Below are 27573 nucleotides of genomic sequence, written 5' to 3' on the forward strand. Positions count from 1 at the left end.
ACACAACTGGAAACTCCATTTTTCAATCTTTCAAGAACCATAACTCCTGAACGGTAAAAGTCAAATTCGTCATTATTGAACTTGACCTCCATTCTTTCATTAGTAACAACATATTAAAATTTGGGAAGCTTTGGTAGAACAGTTCATGCGTAAATGCACGCACAACTCCATTTTTCAATCTTTCAAGAACCATAACTCCTGAACGGTAAAAGTCAAAATCGCCATTATTGAACTTGACCTTCGTATAGTTGTCAGTAATAACATATTAAAATTTTAAAAGCTTTGGTTGAACGGTTCATGAGTTAATGCACGGACAACATTTGATTGCCGCCCGCCCGCCCGCCCGCCCGACCGCCCGGCCGCCCGCCGTACATCCCCAAATCAATAACCGACATTTTTGTCACAAAAATCCGGTTAAAAACGGTATAATAAAAACATGTTCGACTGACATGTACATCGTAAAATATTTTTATGCATTAAATATATTTTACCTATTGCATACAATATAAGAAAATAGACTAACACATAAAAACTTCACTCTACACCGAACCATTGCACATAAGGCCAAGGGAGATGACACCTGCCAAATGGACATATGTTCAAAGTACTATTATTTCATATACCAAATAAGGTAGATCTGTACCATTTAAATACGGTAAAGGAAAATCGACAAATGAAAGACGAAAACTTCCTAGCATAAATATTTTTGACAAAATATAAAGCTTTTTTAAAGTATGAAAAATTAAGCCTTTGAAGCTTGTAAACACTGCTGTGCCCACGCCGCAGCTGGATCACTCTTCATATGTTTATGCACGAAAACATAAAGTTCAAACGTTTTTGTTTTTTCTCGGGTTTTGTGTGCGGTCTTCCATTTCATCTTAATCTGAATCGGTACTATCGTCACTCTCTTTGGAAATTTCTTTCTCGCAAAACGGTTCAAGCATAAGATCATTACGACATTTTTTTGTAATATTAATTGAGATTTTGAAAACTGTCAAATATTTGTCCACAAAAGCAATCGAACATTTCATCTTTATGTTTTCTCACGTGTCCAAATAATCCTGCTGATTTTCTTCCAAACTATTTCCGCATAAGTGACCTTGAGTCTGTTCGTTTGCTGTCATATTCCTTATGCATGTATCTTCGTGTGGTGTTAACTTACTTCTATAAACAAATTTCTTGTTACATTTCTTGCATTTCAAAAGACCATTATTTTTATGATTTAATATGTGTTTTTCTAATTCATGTTTATACTTAAATACACTAGTGCAGGATTTAACATTGCATTTATAAAATTGATCCGAATGAAAAGTGAGCTCATGTTTACTCCTTCCTGATGTGGTCTTGAAGGTCAACACACAACATCTACAAGTATAAACCTTTGTTTCTTTCGAATTTAAATGAGGATGGCGTCGTTTGTGGTTGTTATATTTTTTATAATCTTTCGTTGAAAAATTACATTCATCACAATTATAAACCTTTGTCCTTTTCTTATTGATAGCCTTATTTAACGTTTTAACAATACCCTCAATGTCGTCATTATCATCATCAACATCATCGTCGTTCATGTCGTTGTTTTCATCGGTTTCACCACCAGTTTCCATAGGAAGGCAGCTATCCTCATGTTCTATCAAATCATGTTTTGTAACGAAGGATTTTGCACATTTCCCACATTGTATTAAACCAGTTTTCTTATGCTCTAATAAATGTTCATTCAACTTGTGTTCATCAGAAAAATATTTAAAACAACCTTACTCTAAGCATTCAAATACCAAAGAATGTACCTTTTCCGTTTGAACTTTCGAGGCAAGCGTAGTTTTATGCGCTGTTTCACACTTATCACAAGTGTGTGATTGTGGTTCAGCATTCTTTTGCTTTCTTATAAGGTAAGCATGGTGTCTGTAATGTTTAGTATACTGTGTCTTATCTTCTGTTGAGAACTCACAATGTGAACAACGATAAACGTCTTGTGTCTGTTTTGATTTGTTTTCGTTTCTCTGGGTGAGTAAAATTGAATTCATCCGTTCAACAAATTCCTCAACATTATCAGCATTAAACTCTTCCATCGTAGTAGTATTCTCGACTGTTAAACTTGCTCTTTTATTATTATCAACTACAGAAGCCATACTGTTGATACTTCTGCTTAACTTTAAAGATTCCTTAAAATTGAAACCTTTACCCCCCTGACAATGAATTTTACTTATATGTTCAGAAAGATTTTTTTGGGCTTTATACACTTTATTACAAATGTCACATCGAAACATTAATCTTTTGACACAATAATCCTCGTGTCTTTTCAGTGCACCCTTTAGTACAAATACCTGTGTACATTTCCTACATTTCAGGACTCCTTGTGATTTATGCCATAACAAATGCTTTTGTAAAGCAGATTCTTCCACGAAACGTGATTTACACCCTCCAAGTACACATCTCAATATAGGCTTAGCCGAATGCACTATTTCTTGATGTTTAATCAAAGTGTTTTCTAATTCGTATTCCTTTCCGCATTTATCACATGAATATTTTGGAGGTTTACATAGTTTATACATTCTAAGTCTTCGTTCAAGGTAACAGTGACGTTGTCTGTGTCTCACCTGTTCCTCCTTGTCACCTGTTGAAAATTCACACTTTTTACAATGCCACAACTTTTCTTGATTGGTGTCACCTGACTCGTTCCTTACTTTATTTAATTGGCTCTTATTTCTAAGCTTTTTGTCAGATATTTGATAGCTTTCACATTCATCAATGAGTATTTGTTCTTGTAAGCAGGGTAATTGATCTCTGTCACCTTCTTCTAAGAAAATGCGTTCTGGAAGTATTGATCCTTCTTTTCCAGTCTTCTTAATACATTCCTCTTCCAAATCGACAATATCCTATAATTAAATTGAAATTATTTATTTTTCATTTAGAATTTTAAATACAATTTATTCTTGCAGAGCCAGTTTTAGAATTAGACTTATAAGGCTCGTAATAAAAGAGGGATGAAAGATACCAAAGGGACAGTAAAACTCGTAAATCTAAAACAAACTGACAACGCCATGGCTAAAAATGAAAAAGACAAACAGAAAAACAATAGCACACATGACACAACATAGAAAACTAAAGAATAAACAACACGAACCCCAACAAAAACTAGGGGTGATCTCAGGTGCTCCGTAAGGGTAAGCAGATCCTGCTCCACATGCGGCACTCGTCGTGTTGCTTATGTGATTACAAATCCGGTAAATAGTCTAATTCGGTAGGTCAAATTCATGAAAGGGAAGGGGATTGTAGCTACGACGTAAGGAACATATCCGATATCATTTGTGAAACGGTTATTCCATAACGGTCAACCAACTCGTGATGGCGTCCGTAAAATTTACGAAGGGATGATTTCAACTTCACCATTTGGAACTCTTGGTTTAATAGCATCCTTGTGAGCAGTAACCCTCTATCAAGAAAATCATGATAGGAAATGCAAGCATGTGAGCGATATGGATGTTTCTACAGGAGGACAAGGATCTGCTTACCTTCTCAGATTACCTGAGATCACACCCAGATTTGGGTGAGGTTCTTGTTAATAGGTTTTTTGTTTACTATGATGGTTCTCGTGTGCACTATTGTTTCCTTACATATTCTTTTAAATTAAAGAAATGGCGATGTTAGTTATTACTAAAAATCTATGAGTTTCCCTCTTAAAGTGATTTTTCATTTTTCAATCTTAAAAATATGTAAGGGTTCCACGAAACCCTGTTTCCCACCGACTTTTGCTGTAAATCGCAGGCTCAACAAAAATGAGGGAAAAAAATCAATCAAAATATTCCTCCTAATTGATACTATCTTTTGATTGTAAGAAGCTTCTGTCCAAGTTTGGTAAAAATCTAGGATAGTTTTTGAATCAAATAAATGTTTTAAAAACTTAAACTGCAGACTGTATGTAATGTTATCTGGAAGAAAATCTCAGTTCATTTAAAAGTAAAATACGGAAAAAATGAATCATTTTTTTTACAAAATTTACTTCTGGATACTATCTGATGATCATAAACAAGCTTCTGTCTAAGTTTAATACAAACCCAGGATAGTTTAAGAAAGATTAAGATTTAAAAATCTTTAACCACAGAGTAAATGTAATGTTACCCCGCAAAAAAAAACCAAAGTCCATTTAAAAGTAAAATACGGAAAAAATGTTCTTTTTTTTACAAAGTATACTTCTGGATACTATCTTATGATTATAAACAATTTTCTGTTTAAGTGTGGTACAAACCAAGGATAGTTTCAGAAAGTTATTAAAATTTTAAAAACTTTAACCACAGAGTGAATTTGATGTTTCCCCACAGAAATACTAAGTCCATTTATAAGTAAAATACGGAAAATTATCACTATTAATAATTATCATTAGTCAGGAATAAATAGAACGAACTATATGAAATCATTTTTAAATATAAAATAAATAATTAAAAGAAGACGTCTTTTTTATAAAACATAATAGACATCAAATGGTATAGCAGTGTTCAGAAATTTTAAAGTCGTGCATCTATTAAAAAAATATTTAAACCGGCATCAAATTAGTTGATCTAAATCTCTAATAATAATATAAGGTTAGAGTGTGAGATAAATAATTCAGAGACAAACAAGACATTCTAATTCGAAAAGCGTCCAAATTTCATCACAGCACAGAAAAGAATAATATTTTCCAAGAACTATTACCGACTGGAACAAACTACCGGATATAATTGTAAATTGCACTTCAGTAGACTCTTTCAAATCTTCAATTTCAAAGCATCACTTTTAACTCAATTATAGCATCTTAACATTTATTTTTAAATTTTCGTATTAAAAAAAAATGTACATTTTTTTTATCTTTGTCTTGTTGTAATAAGTTTTCTCCTGTGACATAATCTTCAATTTGATGAAGGCGGTAACTATATGGTAGAATAGAGTAGAACACGTACCAGTTACCAGTAATGGAGCAGGAGCATTCCACAGGAATTATTATGAACTGAACAATAAATTGAAGTTACAAGCTACTAAACACATTAAATTGGGAAATACCCATGCAACAGCAGTAAGTAGAAAGAATGTTTCAGAAAAGGAAAAAAATGCCTTGTGAACTGCCGGTTCAAAGTCCGAAAAAAGGAGGAGGAAAGTCATTTTATTTCTTATTGGTGCAATCGTATGTTTTATGTTTGGCGCAAATGATACCATGTAATTTAAAATAGGTGGCGCAAACGTAGCATTAGAGAAAAAAGTATAAGGACGCAATTTTGGCACAAACGGATCTCTCCCAAATGCGGCGGGAGTAAATATGTATGTTTAGACCACAATCTTACCCCACTACCTCTAGCCAATGTAGAAAAAACAAACCCCCATCAATACGCCAGTAAAATGAACTTTAAAAGAAATCCAAATTATATGTCAGAATAGGGAACAGAAGAAAGTAATCAAAATGACAATGATAATAAATTAACAAAGGACTACTTTATAAATTTCTAGCAGTTACTGACATATGCTAGCTTCAGACATAAAAAACTAATTGAAAAATTACGTTTTCATCACTATGAATAACAAGCAAAACCCCTTTTTGTTGCATTTATTGCTAGTTTGTTCCTGAAAATTCATGAAATATGTCATTGGCAACCAAAAACCGATTATTTAAAATAGGTTGTTTTACATGCAAATTACAAAGAAACTTATAGGAATCAACTCCCTCGGGCAAAGTAGCCCTTATAGATGGATTTTGATATGTTTATCGTCACTTTGGCCAAAAACCTCGTCAATTTTTTCGGTTCTTATATTTACTAGACTGTTAAATATCCAGTTTTCAGCGGCGTTCCAGAAGTGAATACTTGACTTAAAAATCCGCATTTTACCTTGTACAGGTTTTTCGAGGGCAACATTGGTGTTTCGCCAAAAATGGAAAAATTCCTCGTGCACTTAAAAGCGTGGCACTCCTTTTACACGGCACATTCTGACTGGACACACCTGTGTTCTTTTTCTTTGCTCAAAGTTGATGTTTTTGTGTTCTGATAAATTGTGAGAGGGTTAGCGCTATAGAACCAGGTTTAATCCACCATTTTCTACATTTGAAAATGCCTGTACCAAGTCAGGAATATGACAGTTCTTGTACATTCGTTTTTGATGCGTTTTGTTATTTGATTTTGCCATGTGATTATGGACTTTCCGAATTGATTTTCCTCTGAGTTCAGTATTTTTGTGATTTTACATTTGATTGTCGTACGATAACTTAAAAATGCACAAATAACAAGAGCTAACAATTTTATTCAGTTTTCATCGCTATTTATCACATGATTTAGTTGAAAAAAAATTAACACTATATTAAGGTAGGGTGAATATCTGGATTCAGAATAATTTTTTTTTACCTCTGCTTGCACAGAATATTTTTTTCTCATCGAATTGGGGATAAGAATATTTGTATGTACCATTATTGAAGTCCCTCTTGGAAGTATCCAAGTAAAAAAAGTGGCACCGTAGTGAAAATATTTTTATATTAGATTCCCAAAGAGATTACCATTTATCGCCGATATAAAACTTTTGAAAATGATTTTCAAAATGCCGGCACCTACAGATGAATAGATTGGCGCTTAATGTACAACGGCAACTATTACATAAGTCTTTTGTAGACGACATGCTCGTCTGGCGCAAATACAAAATGTTCATCCTGCTATCTATTTATGATGCGTTTATGTAGATACCTTATAACAGTACTATTCTGGCTCCAAGCTACTAATATTTGATCTTACTCTTAGTTTCAGCGTAAGAAATATATCAAAAACCTCCCACATTCCAGACTAGCACAACGTTCATTGCGACACCATGAATTCAGTGTGCTCCTACCGTACCAATACTTCGAACTGAAACCATTGATACAAGGCAATATGTGCACATGATCGTCATGCAATTAATCAAAAATGAAAACAAAATGTTAAAAGTTACGACTGAAGCGCTGTTCTGGGTCAACCTTCTTCAGGAACACTAAAAGCTGAATATTTAGGGCCAATAATTTATAACCGAAATAGTTGATTAAAACGTTAACGATGAGATTGTTCAAAATGTACATGGAAATATATATATTCTTCTGCTGGCATAATCATGATAATGGCAGAAAGTAAGAAGTCGCAGATAAAAACAGAAAAAAATTGAGATCAAAAGATATAATACAATGTTTATTGAGCCATTTTATTGCTTAAAGTTCAGTCGAAAATATATAAATATATATTCAACCTAACCATACTCAGTCACGTACTCGGTTGGAATAAAATAAAAGAATCGAAGTTCTTTGTTAGAGAAGGCGGCAAATGCTTAATGTAATGTTTACTATAGTGAGATCACTTTTAAAAGTTAATAGAAACCAACAAAATTACAATTTTCTTCTCAATTACAAATTGTTCTATTTTAAAACACCATTTGCATAGGTTTTCAATTGGTCTAGTGCATAGGTAAGCATAACAATTAGATATCAAGTCGACGACATGTATATCTTTCAAGTTAAATGTAGAAAATGCATAATCTCCGACTTTTTAAAAATTTACCACGGACAGAAAACATATCAATCTATTAATTCAGTAATTTTCGTATCTGCCCTTCCATAATGTGACTCAAGAAAAAATTCAAAAAAATGGGTAACCATTGTATCGAAAAGAGAAGATCCAGTGCACCTTTGTATATAAGGGCGTGTTTGAGTTGAATAATTTGTTTCAACTTACAATAATCACTTACTTCAAATTAAATATAGCAGACATATCCCCTATACTCTATACTGCCTGATAAATAGAGGTCGAGGTCATGTGAGAATCTAACTAGAATAATGACTTTACAAGGTACACAGATACCAAATAGCTATATTACTCATAGAAAGAGACAAATAAAGAAAACTTTTTTTAAGTAATCACTGAACCATGAAAATGAGAGCAAGAACAATGAACAAATGACCGACGGAAACTTTAAAACATTAGGCATATATATTCAAAACATGGATTTTGGTCTTCTACATGTTCTACAGTTTGTACCTTCTGAAATACTTAACTTTAAAGAGGTTTGCTAACACCGACGTGACTGCCATCGCCTGTGTCAGATCGACTATGTCGATATTTCTGCAATATCAGTTAAACGCATAAGAAACCAGGTGCTCCGCAGGGCGCAGCTTTATACGACCGCAGAGGTCGAACCCTGAACAGTTGGGGCAAGTATGGACAAAACATTCAAGCGTGATACAGCTCTGAATTTGGATTGTGATCAAATTTTTGACATTACATGGTTTTTTTTTTACACAAAACAAATGTCAAGATTTTACAAATCAATTAAAGATTTCTTCTTCAAACTTTTTAAATCTAAAATTAAATAGTTGACACAGCATAGGTTTCTGACACAGAATGAATGTGGTCTAATGAACTTAAAAGTTTTTTTTTTTGCCTTTGAGCAATTTACTATGCTGTTGAATATTAATCCTCTCAAAAATATAACTACTCTTTTAAATACATCATAAAATATTAAAATGTAAAATGTAAAATAAAGTGTTTGTTATCACTGAATGGTAAAGATTGGTTGGTAGTAAAAGTGAATATACATTGTTTATTGTAGAAAACAATAAAAAAAACTTCATCAGCAACATTTTATATTGGCAAATTTCCAATGAAGTTATTTACATAAAGTTATTGGCAAATAAAAATAGAAAATGACATCATAGTCATGTCTGGCAAATGTCCAACATACATTATCTAAAAACATTTTAGATAAGATAAGGAAAAAAAGCTTCATCAGCAACATTTTATATTGGCAAATTTCCAATGAAGTTATTTACATAAAGTTATTGGCAAATAAAAATAGAAAATGACATCATAGTCATGTCTGGCAAATTTCCAACATATATTATCAACTACTATTCTATACAAAGAAAGATAACTCCAATTGAAAATTAATTGCTATTGCACAATATTGTGCAATTAGATATTTCTTGCTATTGTGCAATACTGTGCAATTGAAAATTTCTTGCTATTGCACAATACTTGATATGGAATCCTGATTTGGACCAACTTGAAAACTGGGTCCATAATCAAAAATCAAAGTACATATTTAGATAAAGCATATCAAATAAGCCCAAGAATTTAATTTTTGTTAAAATCAAACTTAGTTTAATTTTGGACCCTTTGGACCTTAATGTAGACCAATTTGAAAACTGGACCAAAAATTAAGAATCTACATACACAGTTAGATTTGGCATATCAAAGAACCCCAATTATTCAATTTTTGATGAAAACAAACAAAGTTTAATTTTGGACCCCAATTTGGACTAACTTGAAAACTAGGCCAATAATTAAAAATCTAAGTACATTTTTAGATTCAGCATATCAAAGAACCCCAAGGATTTAATTTTTGTTAAAATCAAACTAAGTTTAATTTTGGACCCTTTGGACCTTAATGTAGACCAATTTGAAAACGGGACCAAAAATTAAGAATCTACATACATAGTTAGAATTGGCATATCAAAGAACCCCAATTATTCAATTTTTGATGAAATCACACAAAGTTCAATTTTGGACCCTTTGGGCCCCTTATTCTGTTGGGACCAAAACTCCCAAAATCAATACCAACCTTCCTTATATGGTCATAAACCTTGTGTTTAAATTTCATAGATTTCTATTTACTTATACTAACGTTATGGTGCGAAAACCAAGAAAAATGCTTATTTGGGTCCCTTTTTGGCCCCCAATTCCTAAACTGTTGGGACCTAAACTCCCAAAATCAATACCAACCTTCCTTTTGTAGTCATTAACATTGTGTTTAAATTTCATTGATTTCTATTTACTTAAACTAAAGTTATTGTGCGAAAACCAAGAATAATGCTTATTTGGGCCCTTTTTTGGCCCCTAATTCCTAAACTGTTGAAACCAAAACTCCCAAATCAATCCCAACCGTTCTTTTGTGGTCATAAACCTTGTGTCAAAATTTCATAGATTTCTATTAACTTAAACTAAAGTTATAGTGCGAAAACCAAGAAAATGCTTATTTGGGCCCTTTTTGGCCCTTAATTCCTAAAATGTTGGGACCACAACTCCCAAAATCAATACCAACCTTCCTTTTGTGGTCATAAACCTTGTGTTAAAATTTCATAGATTTCCATTCACTTTTACTAAAGTTAGAGTGCGAAAACTAAAAGTATTCGGACGACGACGACGACGACGACGCCAACGTGATAGCAATATACGACGAAAATTTTTTCAAATTTTGCGGTCGTATAAAAATATAATACATTTTTACATAAAATTCGAACTTTTCTTTTTTTGTTTTGTGTTTCTATATATTAGCCAGAGTATTCAATGTCACTACGTTAAGTCAATAATATCTTTCTATAGCTAAAAATACATGTTTACAACAATTTCGAACTTTTCTTTTTTTATTGTTTTGAGTGTCTATATATTAGCCGGACTACGTTAAGTCCATTATATCTTTCTTTTACAACATCGGAGAAATTAATTCATTCCATGCCAGCGTTTAGCATATCACTATCATTTTGTGTATTCTTCATGTTCTTCAATATTAACTAACCCCCTTATTCACAAACGCCATGTCATATTCCTTTCTCACATCTTCCTTATTGCATTTGCTGTTACCATCGACCATGTCAATGGATGTTATTTTGTGACAATCTGCGATATTAACATATTCTATAACGAACTCTTAATTTGCATTATTCAAATACTTTTTTGCTTTTCTGTAATATTTTTCGAATTAAACATTGCACTTGAACTTTCAGATGTGCTATCTTCCATTTCATCTGAATCTGAATCGGTGCTTTCTTCACTCTCCTCGGAAACGTCTTTTTCACAACATGATTTAACCGTATTAACATTATGACATTTTTTATGCTGATTAAGATTTTTAATACTGTCAAAAGTTTTTCCACAAAAGCAATCAAAAATTCCATCATTATGTTTCCTCATGTGCCCTAACAATCCTGATTTGGACCCGACCTGTTTTCCGCATAAGTGACACTGATATTGTTCATTTGTTGTCATATTCCTTATGCACGAGTCTTCATGAAGTGTTAACTTACTTTTAACAAGAAATTTCTTGTTACATTTCTTACATTTCAGGAGACCTCTTTTTTTATGATTTAATATGTGTTTTTCTAATTGATGTTTATACATGAATACACAACTGCAGGTTTTAACCTCACATTTAAAAGATTGTTCGGAATGAGTTGCGATCTCATGTCGTCTCAGTGCTTGTTTATTACTGTAGTGCAACCCACAATATCTACAAATAATATGTGTTTCTTTCCGTTCTAAATAAAGATGGCGGCGTCTATGCTTGTCATAATCCTTATTATCTTTCGTTGAAAAATCACATTTCTCACATTTATAAACCTTCGACTTTCGTTCCTTATCAATAGCCTTATTCAACGTTTTAACAATACCCTCAGTATCATCCTCATCAGCATCATCACCATCATGTTCTTTCAAATCATGTGGTGTTTGTGATTGGAGTTCAGCATCCCTTTGCTTGCGAATAATGTAATAATGATGTTTGTAATGTTTAGTATACTGTGTCTTATCTTCTGTTGAGAACTCACAATGTGAACATCGGTAAACATCTGGAGTCTGTTTTAAATATTTGTCATTCTGTTGAGTGAGTAAAATTTCGTTCACTCGTTCAACAAATTCCTCAACATTATAATTATCAGCATTAAACTCTTCCATCGTGGTTTCTAAACATGTATTCTCGACTGGATAATTTGCTTCGTTATTCTGATCATTTTCAGATGTCATACTGTTAATATTATTGCTAAACTTTAAGGATGCCCTGTAATTGAATCCTTTTCCCCCTTGAAAATGTATTTTTCTCATATGTTTTGAAAGACTCTCTTTAGCTTTATACACTTTATTGCAAATGTCGCATCTAAACATTAGTTTTTTTACACAATAATCCTCATGTCTTTTTAGTGCAGTTTTAAGTACGAATACCTGTGCACATTTTATACATTTCAGAAGACCTTGTGATTTGTGCCATAACAAATGTTTTTGTAAGGCAGATTCTTCCATAAAACGAGCTGCACACCCGCTAAGCCTACATACCCATAATGGCTTGTCCGGATGCATGAATTTTTTATGGTTTTGCAAACCGTCTTCTGATTTATATTTATTTCCACATAAATGACAGAAGTATTTTTGATATTTATATAGTTCAGACATTCGGAGCTTTCGTTCGAGGTAAGAGTGATGCTTTCGGTGTTTCTCTTGTTCCTTCTTATCACATGTTGAAAAGTCACACTTTTTACAATGCCATAACATTTCTTGATTGGTCTCACCTGTTTCATCCTTTCCTATATCTGGTTGGCTCTTATTTCTAAGCCTTCTGTCAGATATTTCATCGTTTATTTCATTGACAATTTGTTGTTGTAACAATGGTAATGGATCACTGTCATCTTCTTCTAAGGAAATGTGGCCCGGAAGTGGTGATCCTTCTTCACAAGTCTTCTTTAAACATTCCTCTTCCAAACCAACACTGTCCTATAATCAGATTGAAACTATTGCAAATATTTATTCTTGCAGATCTTAAATGTTAGTGATGTTTTTCAATTTAAATAACAAATGAACGTTTAAAGCCGTTATTGCATTGTCAGGAAATCAGCCCAATTTAAGTCATGAGAAAACAATGTTTAATGAACACTTGATCTTTTTAGAATTCATGTCCTTCTTACAAAATAGTGCACACGTGAATAATAAGGCATTCATTAGGCCCTTTGTTATTAAAAATGTGTTTTCTCTCATGTGTTAATTTATCACAACACCTTCACCCAAGAGCAGTATGCTTATATAACAGATGTCATCGATCACTGGTAAAATTTATTTTTAAAAAGTGGAAAAAAGAAATCAACTCAAACTTAGTCAAAGATGAAATTGATGCTCCAAGGAGCATGTGTTGCTCTGTTTAGGCAGTGCATGCATAAATAAATTTGAGAAAGTGATTTACTATTTTTTTTATAGATAATTTGTATTTCATAGGTATAGACCTGCTTTTAAAATCAAGACATCTTAATTTACTTGGGTTGCATGAGAGAATCTCAGATTCCAGAAAAGATTTGTTCTGACCAGAAAAAATGAAAACAAAAATCTTACTAACATTGGCTAAAAGCATTTGAAACCCTTTTTGATTAAATGTTATATTCAGAGCAGCAAATATCATGAGAGTTTGTCTGGGTTGATAAATCGTTGTAAAGACTTATTTAAATGATTTGACTTGCATGTGCATGTAAAAATGGTACATTTGTGCAAATAATTAAAATATCTTCAAATGCACAACGTGTAATTTTTGTCATAAAAGTCAACAAGTCATTGCTGGTATTGCAATGAGATTATTCCCTTTCAACAAGTCAGTAAAGGGAAACAACTCCAACCAAAATCATGTATAAAGACACTACACTAAACTTGTTAAATCTTTTTTTCATTTAATGTTAAATTGACAAATTATAAAACTGTTTCAAAACTTCACATTTTAATTGCTATTAGAACATGTAGAATGATTAAACTAATCCTACTTGATAATTTATCATGAAAACAAGAATGTGTCCTAAGTACACGGATGCCCCACTCGCACTATCATTTTCCAGTTTCAATAGACCGTAAAATTGGGTAAAAAATCTAATTTGGCATTAAAATTAGAAAGATCATACCATAGGGAATATATGTGTACTAAATTTCAAGTTGTTTAGAATCCAACTTCATCAAAAACTACCTTGACCATAAACTTTAACCTGAAACTCCCACTTTCATTTTCTATCATGTTCATTGGACCGTGAAATTGGGGTCAAAAGTCTAATTTGGCTTTTAAAATTAGAAAGATCTTATTGCAAACGACAGGTGTACTAAGTTTCAAGTTGATTGGACTTCAGCGTCAACAAAAAACTACCTTGACCAAAAACTTTAACCTGAAGCAGGACGAACGGGAAAACGAACAAATGAACGGAGGCACAGACCAGAAAACATAATGCCCCTCTACTATCATAGGTGGGGCATGAAAAAAAAACAATCTTCAATTCATTACATTTCATTATTATTATGATGACATGGATTATGGCAGTAGTAACCAGATGCTCAGCAAGATGCAGCTTTATACGACCGCAGAGGTCGAAACCTGAACAGTTGGGGTAAGTATGGACACAACATTTAGGCTTGATACAGCTCTGAATTTGGATTGTAATTAAATAGTTTACACAAAATAGGTTCTCTGACACAGAATGAATGTGATCTAGAACTTAAACTTGAAAATTTTTAAATTGGACATTTACCTATTATGGTCCAATATCCAAAATCTAAATACATGGTTAGATTCAGCATATATCATAGAACCCCAAGAATTCATTTTTTGATGAAATCAAATAATGTTCAATTTTAGCCCCTTTATACCTCAATGGGGACCAATTTGAAAACTGGGCCCAAATATTAACCAGATGCTCTGCAGGGCGCAGCTTTATACGACCGCAGAGGTTGAACCCTGAACGGTTGGGGCAAGTATGGACACAACATTCAAGCTGAATTCAGCTCTAAATTTGGATTGTGATTAAATAGTTGACACAGCATAGGTTTCTGACACAGAAAGAATGTGGTCTTATTATAAAGTTTACCTTAAAATTTGATTTTGCCTTTGAGCAATTCACTATGCTGTTGAATATTAATCCTCTCAAAAAACAAATTTTCTTTTTATTTATGAAATCTTAAATGAGAAAAATTGAACCTCCCCCCATATTTTTTTTACATGCCCCTTTCCTTTATTCCAAAACTGATCTCAATTCAAATTACTAATGGAGTTTGCTACAATAACTAATCATTTAAATACATCATAAAATATTAAAATGTAAAAAAGTGCTTGTTATCACTGAATGGTAAACATGGTAAAGATTGTTTTAATTTATCAGTTGGTAGTAAAAGTGAATATAATTGTATATTGTATAAAACAATGATTTAAATTGATTCAACTCCTATTCTGGACAAAGAAAGATAACTCCAATTGAAAATTTCTTGCTATTGCCCAATATTGTGCAATTATATATTTCTAGCTATTGTGCAATACTGTGCAATTGGAAATACTTGCTATTGCACAATACTGTGAAATTGAAGATTTCTTGCTATTGCACAATTCTGTGCAATTGAAAATTTCTTGCTATTGCACAATACTGTGCAATTGAAGATTTCTTGCTATTGCTGAATACTGTGCAATTGATAATTTCTTGCTATTGCACAATACTTAATATAATAATTTTGGATCCTGATTTTCCAACTTGAAAACTGGGTCCATCAATCCCAACCTTCCTTTTGTGGTCATAAACCAAGTGTGTTTAAATTTCATTGATTTCTATTTACTTATACTAAAGTTATTGTGCTAAAAACAAGAATAATGCTTATTTGGGCCCTTTTTTGGCCCTTAATTCCTAAACTGTTGGAACCAAAACACCCAAAATCAATCCCAACCTTCCTTTTGTGGTCATAAACCTTGTGTCAAAATATCATTGATTTCTATTAACTTAAACTAAAGTTATAGTCCGAAAACCTCGAAAATGCTTATTTGGGCTTTTTTGGCCCCTAATTCCTAAATTATTGGGACCAAAACTTCCAAAATCCATCCAAACCTTCCTTTTATGGTCATGAACCTTGTGTTTAAATTTCATATCTTAAAATTAATTGATAGATTTTCATCCCCGCCCGCCCCGATTTTTTTTATTTTGCAAAATTTACGATTTCCGGATTTTGTTCATTTCCGTTACCGGTGACCGTCAATAATTTCGTTTCATTCGAACTTCCTGTTTATAAAATTTCGGTTTTCATATTTCTTGTTTTAGAGTACTTTAAAACGATTACGTTGACAAAATCTGCTGCTCAATGATGACAGTATCATCTACGGAGAATATAGAAAGATTACCAGAATGGCATGATATATTCGGGTTACGAGTATTAAATTCGCTTTGTCCAACGCAAATCGCGGTACATGTATGTCACAAATTGGAAATTTCTTTCATCAGAAAATTGTGGATTCATTTAATAATACATTGACTTTGTGTAAGCAAATTTGGGCTGTGAATGATTTCCAAAGTGCAAGAATCGTGGAACAAATTTGTAGAAAAAAAAAAGAGTTCAAAAAGTCGGCAAACATACACATTGTGTACTAGAAAACCCTTAGATTTACCTATGGCTATTGTTTTTGTTTAAAAACACAAAATACCATTTATAATGTAATTATATATGCATCACTTCTTGCATAACTTGAGAATCTTAAAAGCGCCAACTTTACTATTCCTGGCAACACTTGTTTGAGTGTTCATTTCATTCATAATACTTGTGCTGCATACCATTGCATTTGCATAAGTTTATGGGGACTACAAACCATCGCTTAGAGAGCAAAATAAATTTGGAGTTGGTAGTCAAATGAATAGAGAATTTCTCCATGGTTTTACTGTTTGCTGATCATGTTTCTAAAGTAGCAATTGCATGTAGAACAGTCCGCGTTGCAAATCAGAGATGTTTATTCAAGAATTATGTACGATTCTTTATACATGTTTAAACATTTACATGGTATAAGCTAAATTTTGTAATTATAACACTTGCATATATATGAAGTTCACGCCACAAGAAGGTTTCAAATTGAATAAAATTTAAAAAATAAAATCCTCCCACCCGCCCCATTTTTTTCAAAACTTTGGATGAAAATCTACTAATTAATATTAGTTGGCCTTATAGTGCAAAAACCAAAATTATTCGGACGACGATGACGACGACGCTGACGCCAACGTGATACCAATATACGACCAAAAATTTTTCAATTTTTGCTGTGGTATAAAAATTGCATAAGAAAAAGTTTAAATTAACATTGTTTATACCTTTTCGCTGTTTTCTCCAGCATCTTCACTGTTGTAACTTTGTGTTTGGTCTGGTTTAGTTTCCATCTCTCGGTCATGGTTGGTTTCTTCACTAAATAGAACTATACATTCTGTACAAACTGTCTTGGTTGGATCTGTAACATTTTCCCCTTCATTGACAAATTCTTTTTTACATAGAGAACATAAACTGGATTGAGTTTGATCTAGACAAGTAGAAGCAGATTTAGATGGCTGGTCTTCATCTTTTCCAGACAATTGTTTTGCAATGGCCAATATTTCTGCCACGTTAGCTGAGGTGGCATTGTCTTTTACTTGTGAAGTGTTATCAGTGTGGTAAATTTTTCTTCTCTTGCTGCTTCTGGTTTCTCTTATTGTGGGCGGATCCAAAGATTTGTTAGCTTCCCTTTCAACTTCTAAATTTTGATTTATTTTAACCGTATCACCATCAACTTTCACATCACTGATTTCATTGTTGAGATCCTCTACATTATCAACAGTGATTGTACTGTCAACTAAGTTGTCATCTGGTCCATGATTGGCAGATGCCACCAGTGCTGTACATTTGATTCCATCCTGGTATTCTATTATTTCCTCTTCAACTTGAACAGCACAAAATGGATTTATGCTTTCCACTTCATTAACATTTTGGTCTAGCTGAATAAAATGTTCAGCCTCAGATTTTATATTGTCAAGCCCTATTGTCTCACACAAAAGTCTAAATTTTACTTCATTCTCCTTGGAAATATTTGACTGTCCTGTATATAGGGTCTGCACCAAACAGCAAACTGTTTTTAAAGAATAATTCTTAAGACTAACATAAACTCTTGTACCTTGACTTTCTGTCGCCAATTGATTCCTCAAATATGGACTTCTACATGCCATTAGAACAAGTTTATGAACAAATATGACGCCATCTTTACACTCAAGGCCTGCATCACAGAATGTCCCATCCTGCTGTAGTTCATACATACATTTCGTCAGGTCCTCTGCATGACTAGGAATGAAATAGCTGCCTTCCATGTTTCAGCACCTATTTAAAATTACATTGTGATAAATCATTATATTTATCATTTGTTTATAAATCATTATTCAGATTATGATCTAATGTACTAGCTATAGTAAATTACCAACTTGGTCAAATTGATTTTAAATTTTGGTCTTTAATACAATGTCTTATTTCTGTCTCATTTTAACAATCAATGATAATTTTTACATAAACATGTATCATGTGTACAGAGTCTCAAAAGGAAATGAAATGAGTTCCAGGGATTTAAATCATTATCATTTGACCAACAAAATTTGCAAAGGTCCCGCCCTATTTTAGTATTTTGTCATGTTTGTAATACAAATAATATTAAGGACCACCATATTTTCCTCAAGAACTCTTTGTGTATCATATCATGCAATTGGCATGAAATAGACAAGAATTCAAGGTGTTTTAAATAATATCATGAAAATTGGACATGTTGAAACAGATGCATAGTGTATTTCTTTCATTTATTTAGTAAAAATGCTTGACTGCTCTCTACTTTTTGCCAGACAATTAACATCTTTGCATGCTTTGTGCAAGGTGAGCTAAAAATGTCCACATTCAAGTTTTTGAATTTTTTTTCTTCTTCTAAAATGGTGTTTTTGTATGCAAAAGATGATATTTTATTGGCACAAATACATTTACAAAAAGCTAAAACACGTTTAAAATATGTCTTTGAAGTTTAAATGGCATGAATGGAGAGAAGGGAAGATAATTATGATAAATGATAACTGATTTTAGATTATCTCCCATGTAAACTTCTTAACAGTGTATTGTAATTTCACATATTTTACTGGATATAGCATGGATGTCTTTTTCTTAGAATTTGAAATATTTTTGTAAAAAGAAAAAGTGTATGAAATATATTTGTTTAATTTAACATTTGTATAACAATTGAAAAATTAAAACTTACAACTACAATAAAAGAATGAATCTGTGGACTCATCAGTTTTAAAATGATGAGTCCACATACATTTGTAGGTGTTCATGAGTCCAGGACTAAGTCGCCTAGAATGAATGTGGCTGGTAGTTTAATAATTTTCCACAAAAACTGTGGTGCCAATTTTATAAACTTTGAATTTTTCGAAAAACTAAGGATTTTCTTATCCCAGGCATAGATTACCTTAGCTGTATTTGGCACAACTTTTTGGAATTTTGAATCCTCATTGCTCTTTAACTTTGTACTTGTTTGGCTTTATAAATATTTTGATATGAGCGTCAATGATGAGTCTTATGTAGACGAAACGCGCGTCTGGCGTATTAAGTTATAATCCTGGTACCTTTGATAACTATTATGTGACAGGGACTGTAGTCATGATAGTTGGAGCTTGAAAATAAAATACATCTCATAATTTATGATGTCTCGAAAGGCTATTTTTATTTTGCTGCAACAGGAAGGTGTCTTAGTAAAAATATATAATAACCTTTCAAGAAGCCAATATTCATGATATTACTTTGGATTATTAACATGATTAAAGCCAGTTAATTGAATCATACTAATTTTTCTTTTTTTAATATGCATGTCAAAATTGTCAGGAGAATTGTCAGGCGTCCGTCTTTCTGTCCATCTGTCTGGTGTAAACATGTTGCACCTTAACTTGAGAACAATTTATATATAATAAACTAAATTTCATAAGACGTTATACATGTACCATAATTGTTTCTTATATAAATCATGATGGTCAAATGATCTGTATACTTTTTTTAGCGAAAATAAGATTAAAACTTTTTGAATTACAGGACTTTGTAACTAAAACAGGTGTGGTTTTTTTCGCATGTTGCCCCATATCTTAAAATAATTTATGATTAATGCTTGAAACTTTACACACTTTTGACCTATATTAATCTAAAGATCTGTATACTTTTGGTGATGATTCCATATTTCATTTTAGAGTTATTGACTTTTAAACTAGAGGCTCTCAAGAGCCTGTGTCGCTCACAATTGGTCTATGTGCATATTAAACAATGGACACAGATAAATTCATGACAAAATTATGTTTTGGTGATGATGATGTGTTTTAAGATCTTTATTTACTGAACATTCTTGTCGCTACAATTATCTCTATCTACATGTATAATGAACTTGGCCAAATAATTACAGTGGAAAATATTTTCTAAAATTTACAAAAATTTACAAAAATTTATGAAAATTTTTAACCAGATGCTCCGCAGGGCACAGCTTTATACGACCGCAGAGGTTGAACCATGAACAGTTGGGGCAAGTATGGACACAACATTCAAGCTGGATTCAGCTCTAAATTTGGATTGTGATTAAATAGTTGACACAGCATAGGTTTCTGACACAGAATGAATAAGGTCTAATGAACTTAAAATATTTTTTTTTGCCTTTGAGCAATTCACTATGCTGTTGAATATTAATCCTCTCAAAAAAATGTTTGAAGAAATTTTCTTTTTATTTATGAAATGAGAAAAATTTAACCCCCCACCCCCCATTTTTTTTCACATCCCCCTTTCCCTTTTCCCAAAACTGATCTCAATTCAAATTTCTAATGGAGTTTGCAACAATAACTACTCATTTAAATACATCATAAAATTTTAAAATGTAAAATAAAGTGCTTGTTATCACTGAATGGTAAAGATTATTTTAATTTATCAGTTGGTAGTAAAAGTGAATATACATTGTATATTGTATAAAACAATGATTTAAGTTGATTCAACTACTATTCTGGACAAAGAAAGATAACTCCAAAATTTCTTGCTATTGCACAATATTGTGCACTAGATATTTTTTGCTATTGCGCAATACTGTGCAATTGAAAATATTTGCTATTGCACAATACTGTGCAATTGAAGATTGATTGCTATTGTGCAATACTGTGCAATTGAAAATTTCTTGCTATTGCACAATACTGTGCAATTGAAAATTTCTTGCTATTGCACAATACTTAATATAATAATTTTGGATCCCCCAAGAATTCAATTTTTGTTAAAATCAAACTTAGTTTAATTTTGGACCCTTTGGACCTTAATGTAGACCAATTTGAAAACGAGACCAAAATTTAAGAATCTACATACACAGTTAGATTTTGCATATCAAAGAACCCCAATTATTCAATTTTTGATGAAATCAAACAAAGTTTAATTTTGGACCCCTATTTGGACCAACTTGAAAACTGGACCCATTATCAAAAATCTAAGTACATTTCTAGATTCAGCATATCAAAAAACCCAAAGGATTCAATTTTTGTTAAAATCAAACTAAGTTTAATTTTGGACCCTTTGGACCTTAATGTAGACCAATTTGAAAACGGGACCAAAAATTAAGAATCTACATACAGTTAGATTCGGCATATCAAAGAACCCCAATTATTCAATTTTTGATGAAATCAAACAAAGTTCAATTTTGGACCCTTTGGGCCCCTTACTCCTAAACTGTTGGGACCAAAACTCCCAAAATCAACCCCAACCTTCCTTTTATGGTCATAAACCTTGTGTTCAACTTTCATAGATTTCTATTTACTTATACTAAAGTTATGGTGCGAAAACCAAGAATAATGCTTATTTGTGCCCTTTTTTTGCCCCTAATTCCTACACTGTTGGAACCAAAACTCCCAAAATCAATCCCCACCTTCCTTTTGTGGTCATAAACCTTGTGTCAAAATTTCATTGATTTCTATTTACTTAAACTAAATTTATAGCGCGAAAACCAAGAAAATGCTTATTTGGACCCTTTTTGGCCCCTAATTCCTAAAATGTTGGGACCAAAACTCCCAAAATCAATCCCAACCTTCCTTTTGTGGTCATAAACCTTGTGTTAAAATTTCATAGAGTTCTATTCCCTTTTACTAAAGTTAGAGTGCAAAAACTAAAAGCATTCGGACGACGACGACAAAGACGACGCCAACGTGATACCAACATATAAAAATTGACTATAAAGGGCAATAACTCCTTAAGGGGTCAACTGACTATTTTGTTCATGTCGACTTATTTGTAGATCTTACTTTGCTGAACATTATTGCAGTTTACAGTTTATCTCTTTCTATAACAATATTCAAGATACATGTAATAACCAAAATCTGCAAAATTTCCTTCAAATTACTAATTTCGGGGCAGCAACCCAATAAAGGGTTGTCTGATTAGTCTGAAAATTTCAGGGCAGATAAATCTTGACCTAATAGACAATTTAACCCCATGTCAGATTTGCTCTAAATGCTTTGGTTTCAGAGTTATAAGCCAAAATCTACATTTTACCCATATGTTCTATTTTTAGCCATGGTGGCCATCTTGGTTGGTTGGCCAGGTCATGTCACACATTTAAAAAAAATAGATACCCAATGATGATTGTGGCTAAGTTTGGTTAAATTTTGCCCAGTAGTTTCAGAGGAGAAGATTTTTTAAAAGTTTACAGATGACAGACACCGGACGAAGATTGAAGATTATTCTTCTTATGCAGGATTTTTGCCCCTGTGGCTTGGAGCACAGGAATTTGTAAATGTTAAGTGGGTCACACAAGGTTTTACTGTCAATGGCAGTCACTATCCTATATAAAACACCTCATTGGCGGTCGCTATCCTAAATAAAACACATCAATGGCGGTCACTATCCTATATAAAACACCTCAATGGCAGTCGTTATCCTAAATAAAACACATCAATGGCGGTCACTATCCTATATAAAACACCTCATTGGCGGTCGCTATCCTAAATAAAACACATCAATGGCGGTCACTATCCTATATCAAACAACTCAATGGCGGTCGCTATCCTATATAAAACACCTCATTGGCAGTCACTATCCTAAATAAAACACCTCAATGGCGGTCGCTATCCTATGTAAAACACCTCAATGGCGGTCGCTATCCTAAATAAAACACCTCAATGGCGGTCGCTATCCTATATAAAACACATCAATGGCGGTCACTATCCTAAATAAAACACATCAATGGCGGTCACTTTCCTATATAAAACACATCAATGGCGGTCGCTATCCTATATAAAACACCTCATTGGCGGTCGCTATCCTATGTAAAACACCTCAATGGCAGTTGCTATCCTATATAAGACACCTTCATTGCAATCTCTATCTATTATAAAACGGTGGATAGCGACCGCCATTGACAGTAAAACCTTGTCTGACCCACTAAACAAGGGTATCGGGACCGTTCGCCCTAACAACATGTTCGCCTTAGGTCCGTTCACTCTGAGTTCGTTCCCCCATAGACGTGATGGAGTCCGTTTGCCCTACTATAAAAATATTAATATTCAGCAGTCAGGGGACTTACTGAAATAAGTGATTTTTAAATCACTTATTTGAGTAGCAAAATTGAAGCTGTGATTTTGTAGTTTTACTCAAATTTTAAACACATAGGTTTAACATGTTTTAATAATATCTTTTCATTAATAAAATTGGAAAAAAAAGAACTTTTTGCTTCTTTTATGTAGCAAGGTTTATGCCTTTGGTGCTATCATTTATCTGTAAATTCTATTTTAGTTGAAAAAATGCTATAATAATGGCTTTACATAATAAACTCATACTTTCTTAACAGATTTTTCCTGTAAAGTTCATCTTTCAGATTATGTAATAAAATTCTACTGTCGGCGATAAAAATTTCACTGTTCGGGGGTGTTGAAATTAGTGGGGGTTATTAAAATAATGATACTTAAATTAGTGATTTTTGGGAAGGAAATTGAGGTATGATACTTAAACAAGTGATTTTTATGTCATTATCCTAGATTCAGTACAAGGTCATCACCTGATGCCTTAATTAAAATATTGTTTGTTTTCCGACCCTATGTTTTGAAACAGGGTAGGTAGGTTTTGAAACAGGGTAGGTAGGTAGGTAAAATATTTTATTTTTCTTTCCCAAAAAATAACTGAGCTCGGTACATTTTTTGTCATGGGTAGGCAGGTAGGTATATTTTATTTTATAGATACATAATCTGCATGACGTCATTTTTGTCTGTATTGCTTTTGTTTAAGTATGTTTTTGCTAATAAATTTCAGGGACTATTAGACTAGTATAAAGTTCCAGGAAGTTTTGAAGAAAAAAATATCATGTAGAATGTGAAATTAATTCATATGCACTATTTTGTTTTCAAATATAAAAATATAGGGCTTTCAACATTAATATGCCTGGAACTTTTGAGATTTTTTACTTCATACACTAATATTCTGTCCTACGTTCATTGTACGCTTACCTCGACCTAAAGGTTTTCTGTTTGAGATAACTTTGTCCTGGTAAAATATGTCCAGGCAGACATACATTACTAGTAGAAACAGTCCCTAGTGTGTTTAAATGTTCTTGTATGCCTGGGTTTCCAATAAAAATGATACAAGACTTAAACAAAATTGTCACGTATCTTTTATCGCAATTATAAATGATTTGTATGGAAAAACTTGGCGATTTTACTGCCAAATATTCTCCACTTTACAGACCTTTGGTTCATGTCAGATATAAATAATATATCAATGCTTGTTGAAGGCATCGTTAACATAATCATCCTGATCCACCGATCACCAAAGGCATTCCTACATAGGATACAAATCCGTTTACAAAATATTTTGTACACACGTTGATAATTTTGTATTGGACGAACTTTTTTTTAATGAACCCTACTCTTCAAGTATAAAGACACAGAGTAACGTTCGTCATATCATGATTTTTAACAAATGCTTTGAAACTCTAAATGCAAGTGTTCATGTCAAACGCTCACGTGATACCAAACGGACTAGACCTTATCCGGGAAAGATAAAACCCGAGGATTCCAGTAAAAATGTTTTGAGCGGGAAATACAAATATAAGATTATTTGTAGGAACGGAAAAACAAAATAAAATAAAATCTTGCAGGTAAATACAAATAAAAGATTTTCAGGCGGAACGAATTTATAGGGTCGGTCGGTAAAGGGCAAACAAACAATATTTTAATTTAAGCCTGAAATGACCTGGTCATCCTAGACAACACAGATGTTGGTTCTGATAAGTTTAGAAACATAATTAGTCCCTGGATCATTAGTATTCTATATTTAAAGCTATATAATAAAGTTCAATCACTTCTTCTAGTGATTAATTTGTACTACTTAAATAGGTGATTATTAAAGAAAGACAACTCTTACTTCCAATCTGTATGGAAATAATGTTACTTAAATCAGTGGTTTAGAAAATCACTCATTTAAGTAAATCCCCTGACTGTTAAGGGCATTGAAGTTGAATAAACTTATTCAGATATTTCTATGGTATATATCATGTATATTCTTGAAATTTATCATGTTTATGGAAACATTAAAATATCTAAAAGTTTATGGCTTGTTAAGGATCATTAATTGTTCAATGACAAAATAATTTGGATAACCATGATAACTGATTATTGTGATACTTGTCTTTTGATGGATTAATAATAAAAACAAACGTTTTGTTTTGATAAAACATTCAGCTTGAAATTAATGAAAACAATGATGTACGAACTGTAAATTATGAAACGGATTTACAAGTTCATTTATTTATACTCCAAGACTAGTCATACTGCATACATTTGTGAAATCTTGACTGAATACAATTATTTTGTTAACAAATATCAATAAAGATAAATACATTGTATTCCAGTATTCTACTCTGCAAATCAAAGGGAAAATGATAAATTGATTGCGGCAATATAAATATGGCACTGGCAGCGGTTACATGGAAATGTAACAATAATAAAAATATTATTGTTACATTGGAGACTAAATGACAGAATGCATGGTTGGATAAGGACCTGATTAATTACGAATGTAACAATAACCATTGAGGCTACGGTTACATAGCCTTATTGTTACATGACAAACAGCATTAATGCACGATGGGACTTGTAATATGTACTAAATAATAAAAGTTGAAGATATTTATTTTGTTATTACAATACATACAATTATTACATGCAATTTCTGTAATTTTTATTTACAATGACAGTTTCTACATATCCAGTTAATGCTTTTTGGAGCATGTTTAGGTCTGACAGTAAGGCAATCTTTAATGTGTGCCATGCTTATGGTGAGAAATTCTTTTTTTTACTGTAGCAATGTTGATATTCTCCTCCAATATTTTGGTTGGAGGCATGTGGTATAGTTTCATATGTCGTCTTTCAATATGATCGCATTGCCGTCCATTATGGATTTTAAGTTTACCTCAGATTTCAGTATCCAACTTAGCAGTTAGCAAACTTTGCTTTTGATGTATCATTTTTTTAGAGCTACGTTTGTATCTATAGCTGTAACGAATTTGTGTCTTGATATTGTTTCAGTTTCGTTTCAAACGCATCCAAAGTTTTAAATTTTTCATCCAAAACAAACTTGGTAATAGGAATCTCTTCATTCATTGTTCAAAGTATAATGACAGTAATAAGAGTACATGTAGGTGTGCAGTTAAATAGTACGTTAAAAAGTGAACACTTTTCTCAGCCCGAGTTCTCAACAAGTCAACAAACCATTAAACTATATTTTTTGCCTTTGGCACTTAACTAATCTGAAGTAGTACCTTTCAGAATATCAAAACCATTTATACGTAAAACTATTTGTTGAATAATAATATTTATTATTTATCATTATTACAAGTATTATTCAGTACATATGAATGAATTAAGCAACACAACTATAGAAGATTTAAATTTAATAAATCTAGCGTACATTTCTGTTTTTCATGTAACAATAACACAATGTATTGTAACCGTTGTTACATTCGTAATTAATCGGTTCCTTACCCAACTTTGCATTCCGGCAATTTCCGGCAATTAGTCTCCGATGTAACAATAATATTTTCATTATTGTTACATTTCCATGTAACTGTAGCCAGCGCCTATAAACATGATAAATATTCTGTCAATTTTTCAACAAACTTGAACATATTTTGTTCAAACGCTTAAAATAACATGAATAATGCAACTAGACAACAATTCGAAAAATATAAAAATCAGGGCGAATGGACCCTGGGCAAACAGGTATCAGGGTGCATAGGCGGATTTCGGGGGGGGGGGGGGGGGGGTCCAGGGGGCCCGGGCCCCCCCTTTTTGGGAAAAAATTGGTTGCTTATATAGGGAATCACTGAAGTGTGACTGGAGTGGGCCCCCTCTTAGGTCAGTCAGTGGGCCCCCACTGATGAAAATTTCTGGATCCGCCACTGGGGCGAACAGGTACTAGGGCCAACGTGATTCAGGGCGAAGGGACCCTGATTCTGGGCGATTCCTAAACAAGCCCATGTGCTTGGAGTTGATACATCTGCATACAATGTATAATATTGCAACTGCTGGGTCCTCATCTTCATCCTCACTTTTTTTACAGCTCAGGGTACAATGTATTTCATTTTGTTTATATTTCGGTATTTGTATTTGGACTATCCTACCCTAATGATACTATACTGTTACTTTAAGTATAAAATAAAACAAGTTCAAAGTCTGTGATTCTCTCACAGGCACTTGTTTCTATCCATTGGAAGACCCACTATATACGTTGATAGTGGCCATGGGTCTTCCAATGGATAGAAACAAGTGCCTGTGGATTCTCTTCACTTACTCTTTCCTAGATATTAAATGGTCGAAAAGGAGCTCATAAAACATTTCGAATGCTCCTTGTACGATATCGTCTTTAGCATGTTTAGACTGTTATCATCACTGATCATAGTTTTCAAAACGATAGATGATTGTTGATTTTCATATGACGCTACCTTGATTTTTTCGGTCTTTAGCTT

The 27573-nt window shown here is 32.8% G+C and overlaps 1 protein-coding gene across 2 annotated transcripts; it reads right to left on the bottom strand.

Moving 5' to 3' along the window:
• Positions 1-427: 427 nt before the first annotated feature.
• On the bottom strand, positions 428-27573 carry LOC139527924 (zinc finger protein 260-like). 2 transcript variants are annotated; one of them, XM_071323604.1, is made up of 3 exons: positions 27399-27573; positions 16868-17897; positions 428-2873 (listed from the first exon to the last, which is right to left on the bottom strand). In XM_071323604.1, exons 2-3 carry the CDS (start codon positions 17885-17887, stop codon positions 1752-1754), a joined length of 2142 nt encoding a protein of 713 aa, XP_071179705.1. In that variant the 5' UTR covers positions 17888-17897; positions 27399-27573; the 3' UTR covers positions 428-1751. The 2 variants fall into 2 exon arrangements, with proteins under 2 accessions (XP_071179705.1, XP_071179704.1); XM_071323603.1 differs by lacking the exon at positions 428-2873 and adding an exon at positions 10268-12506 and having other exon boundaries at positions 27399-27537.

This window comes from Mytilus edulis, chromosome 6 (genome assembly GCF_963676685.1).
Source record: "Mytilus edulis chromosome 6, xbMytEdul2.2, whole genome shotgun sequence".
NCBI lineage: Eukaryota > Metazoa > Mollusca > Bivalvia > Mytilida > Mytilidae > Mytilus > Mytilus edulis.

What these genes read in the sequence shown, in the direction of transcription:
- LOC139527924 (XM_071323603.1), bottom strand. Translation starts at nt 17,887, where the DNA reads ATGGAAGGCAGCTATTTCATTCCTAGTCATGCAGAGGACCTGACGAAA. An exon ending in CTGGAGAAAACAGCGAAAAG is followed by an intron (nt 12,507 to 16,867) that starts GTATAAACAATG and finishes ATCTGATTATAG; the next exon opens with GACAGTGTTGGTTTGGAAGA.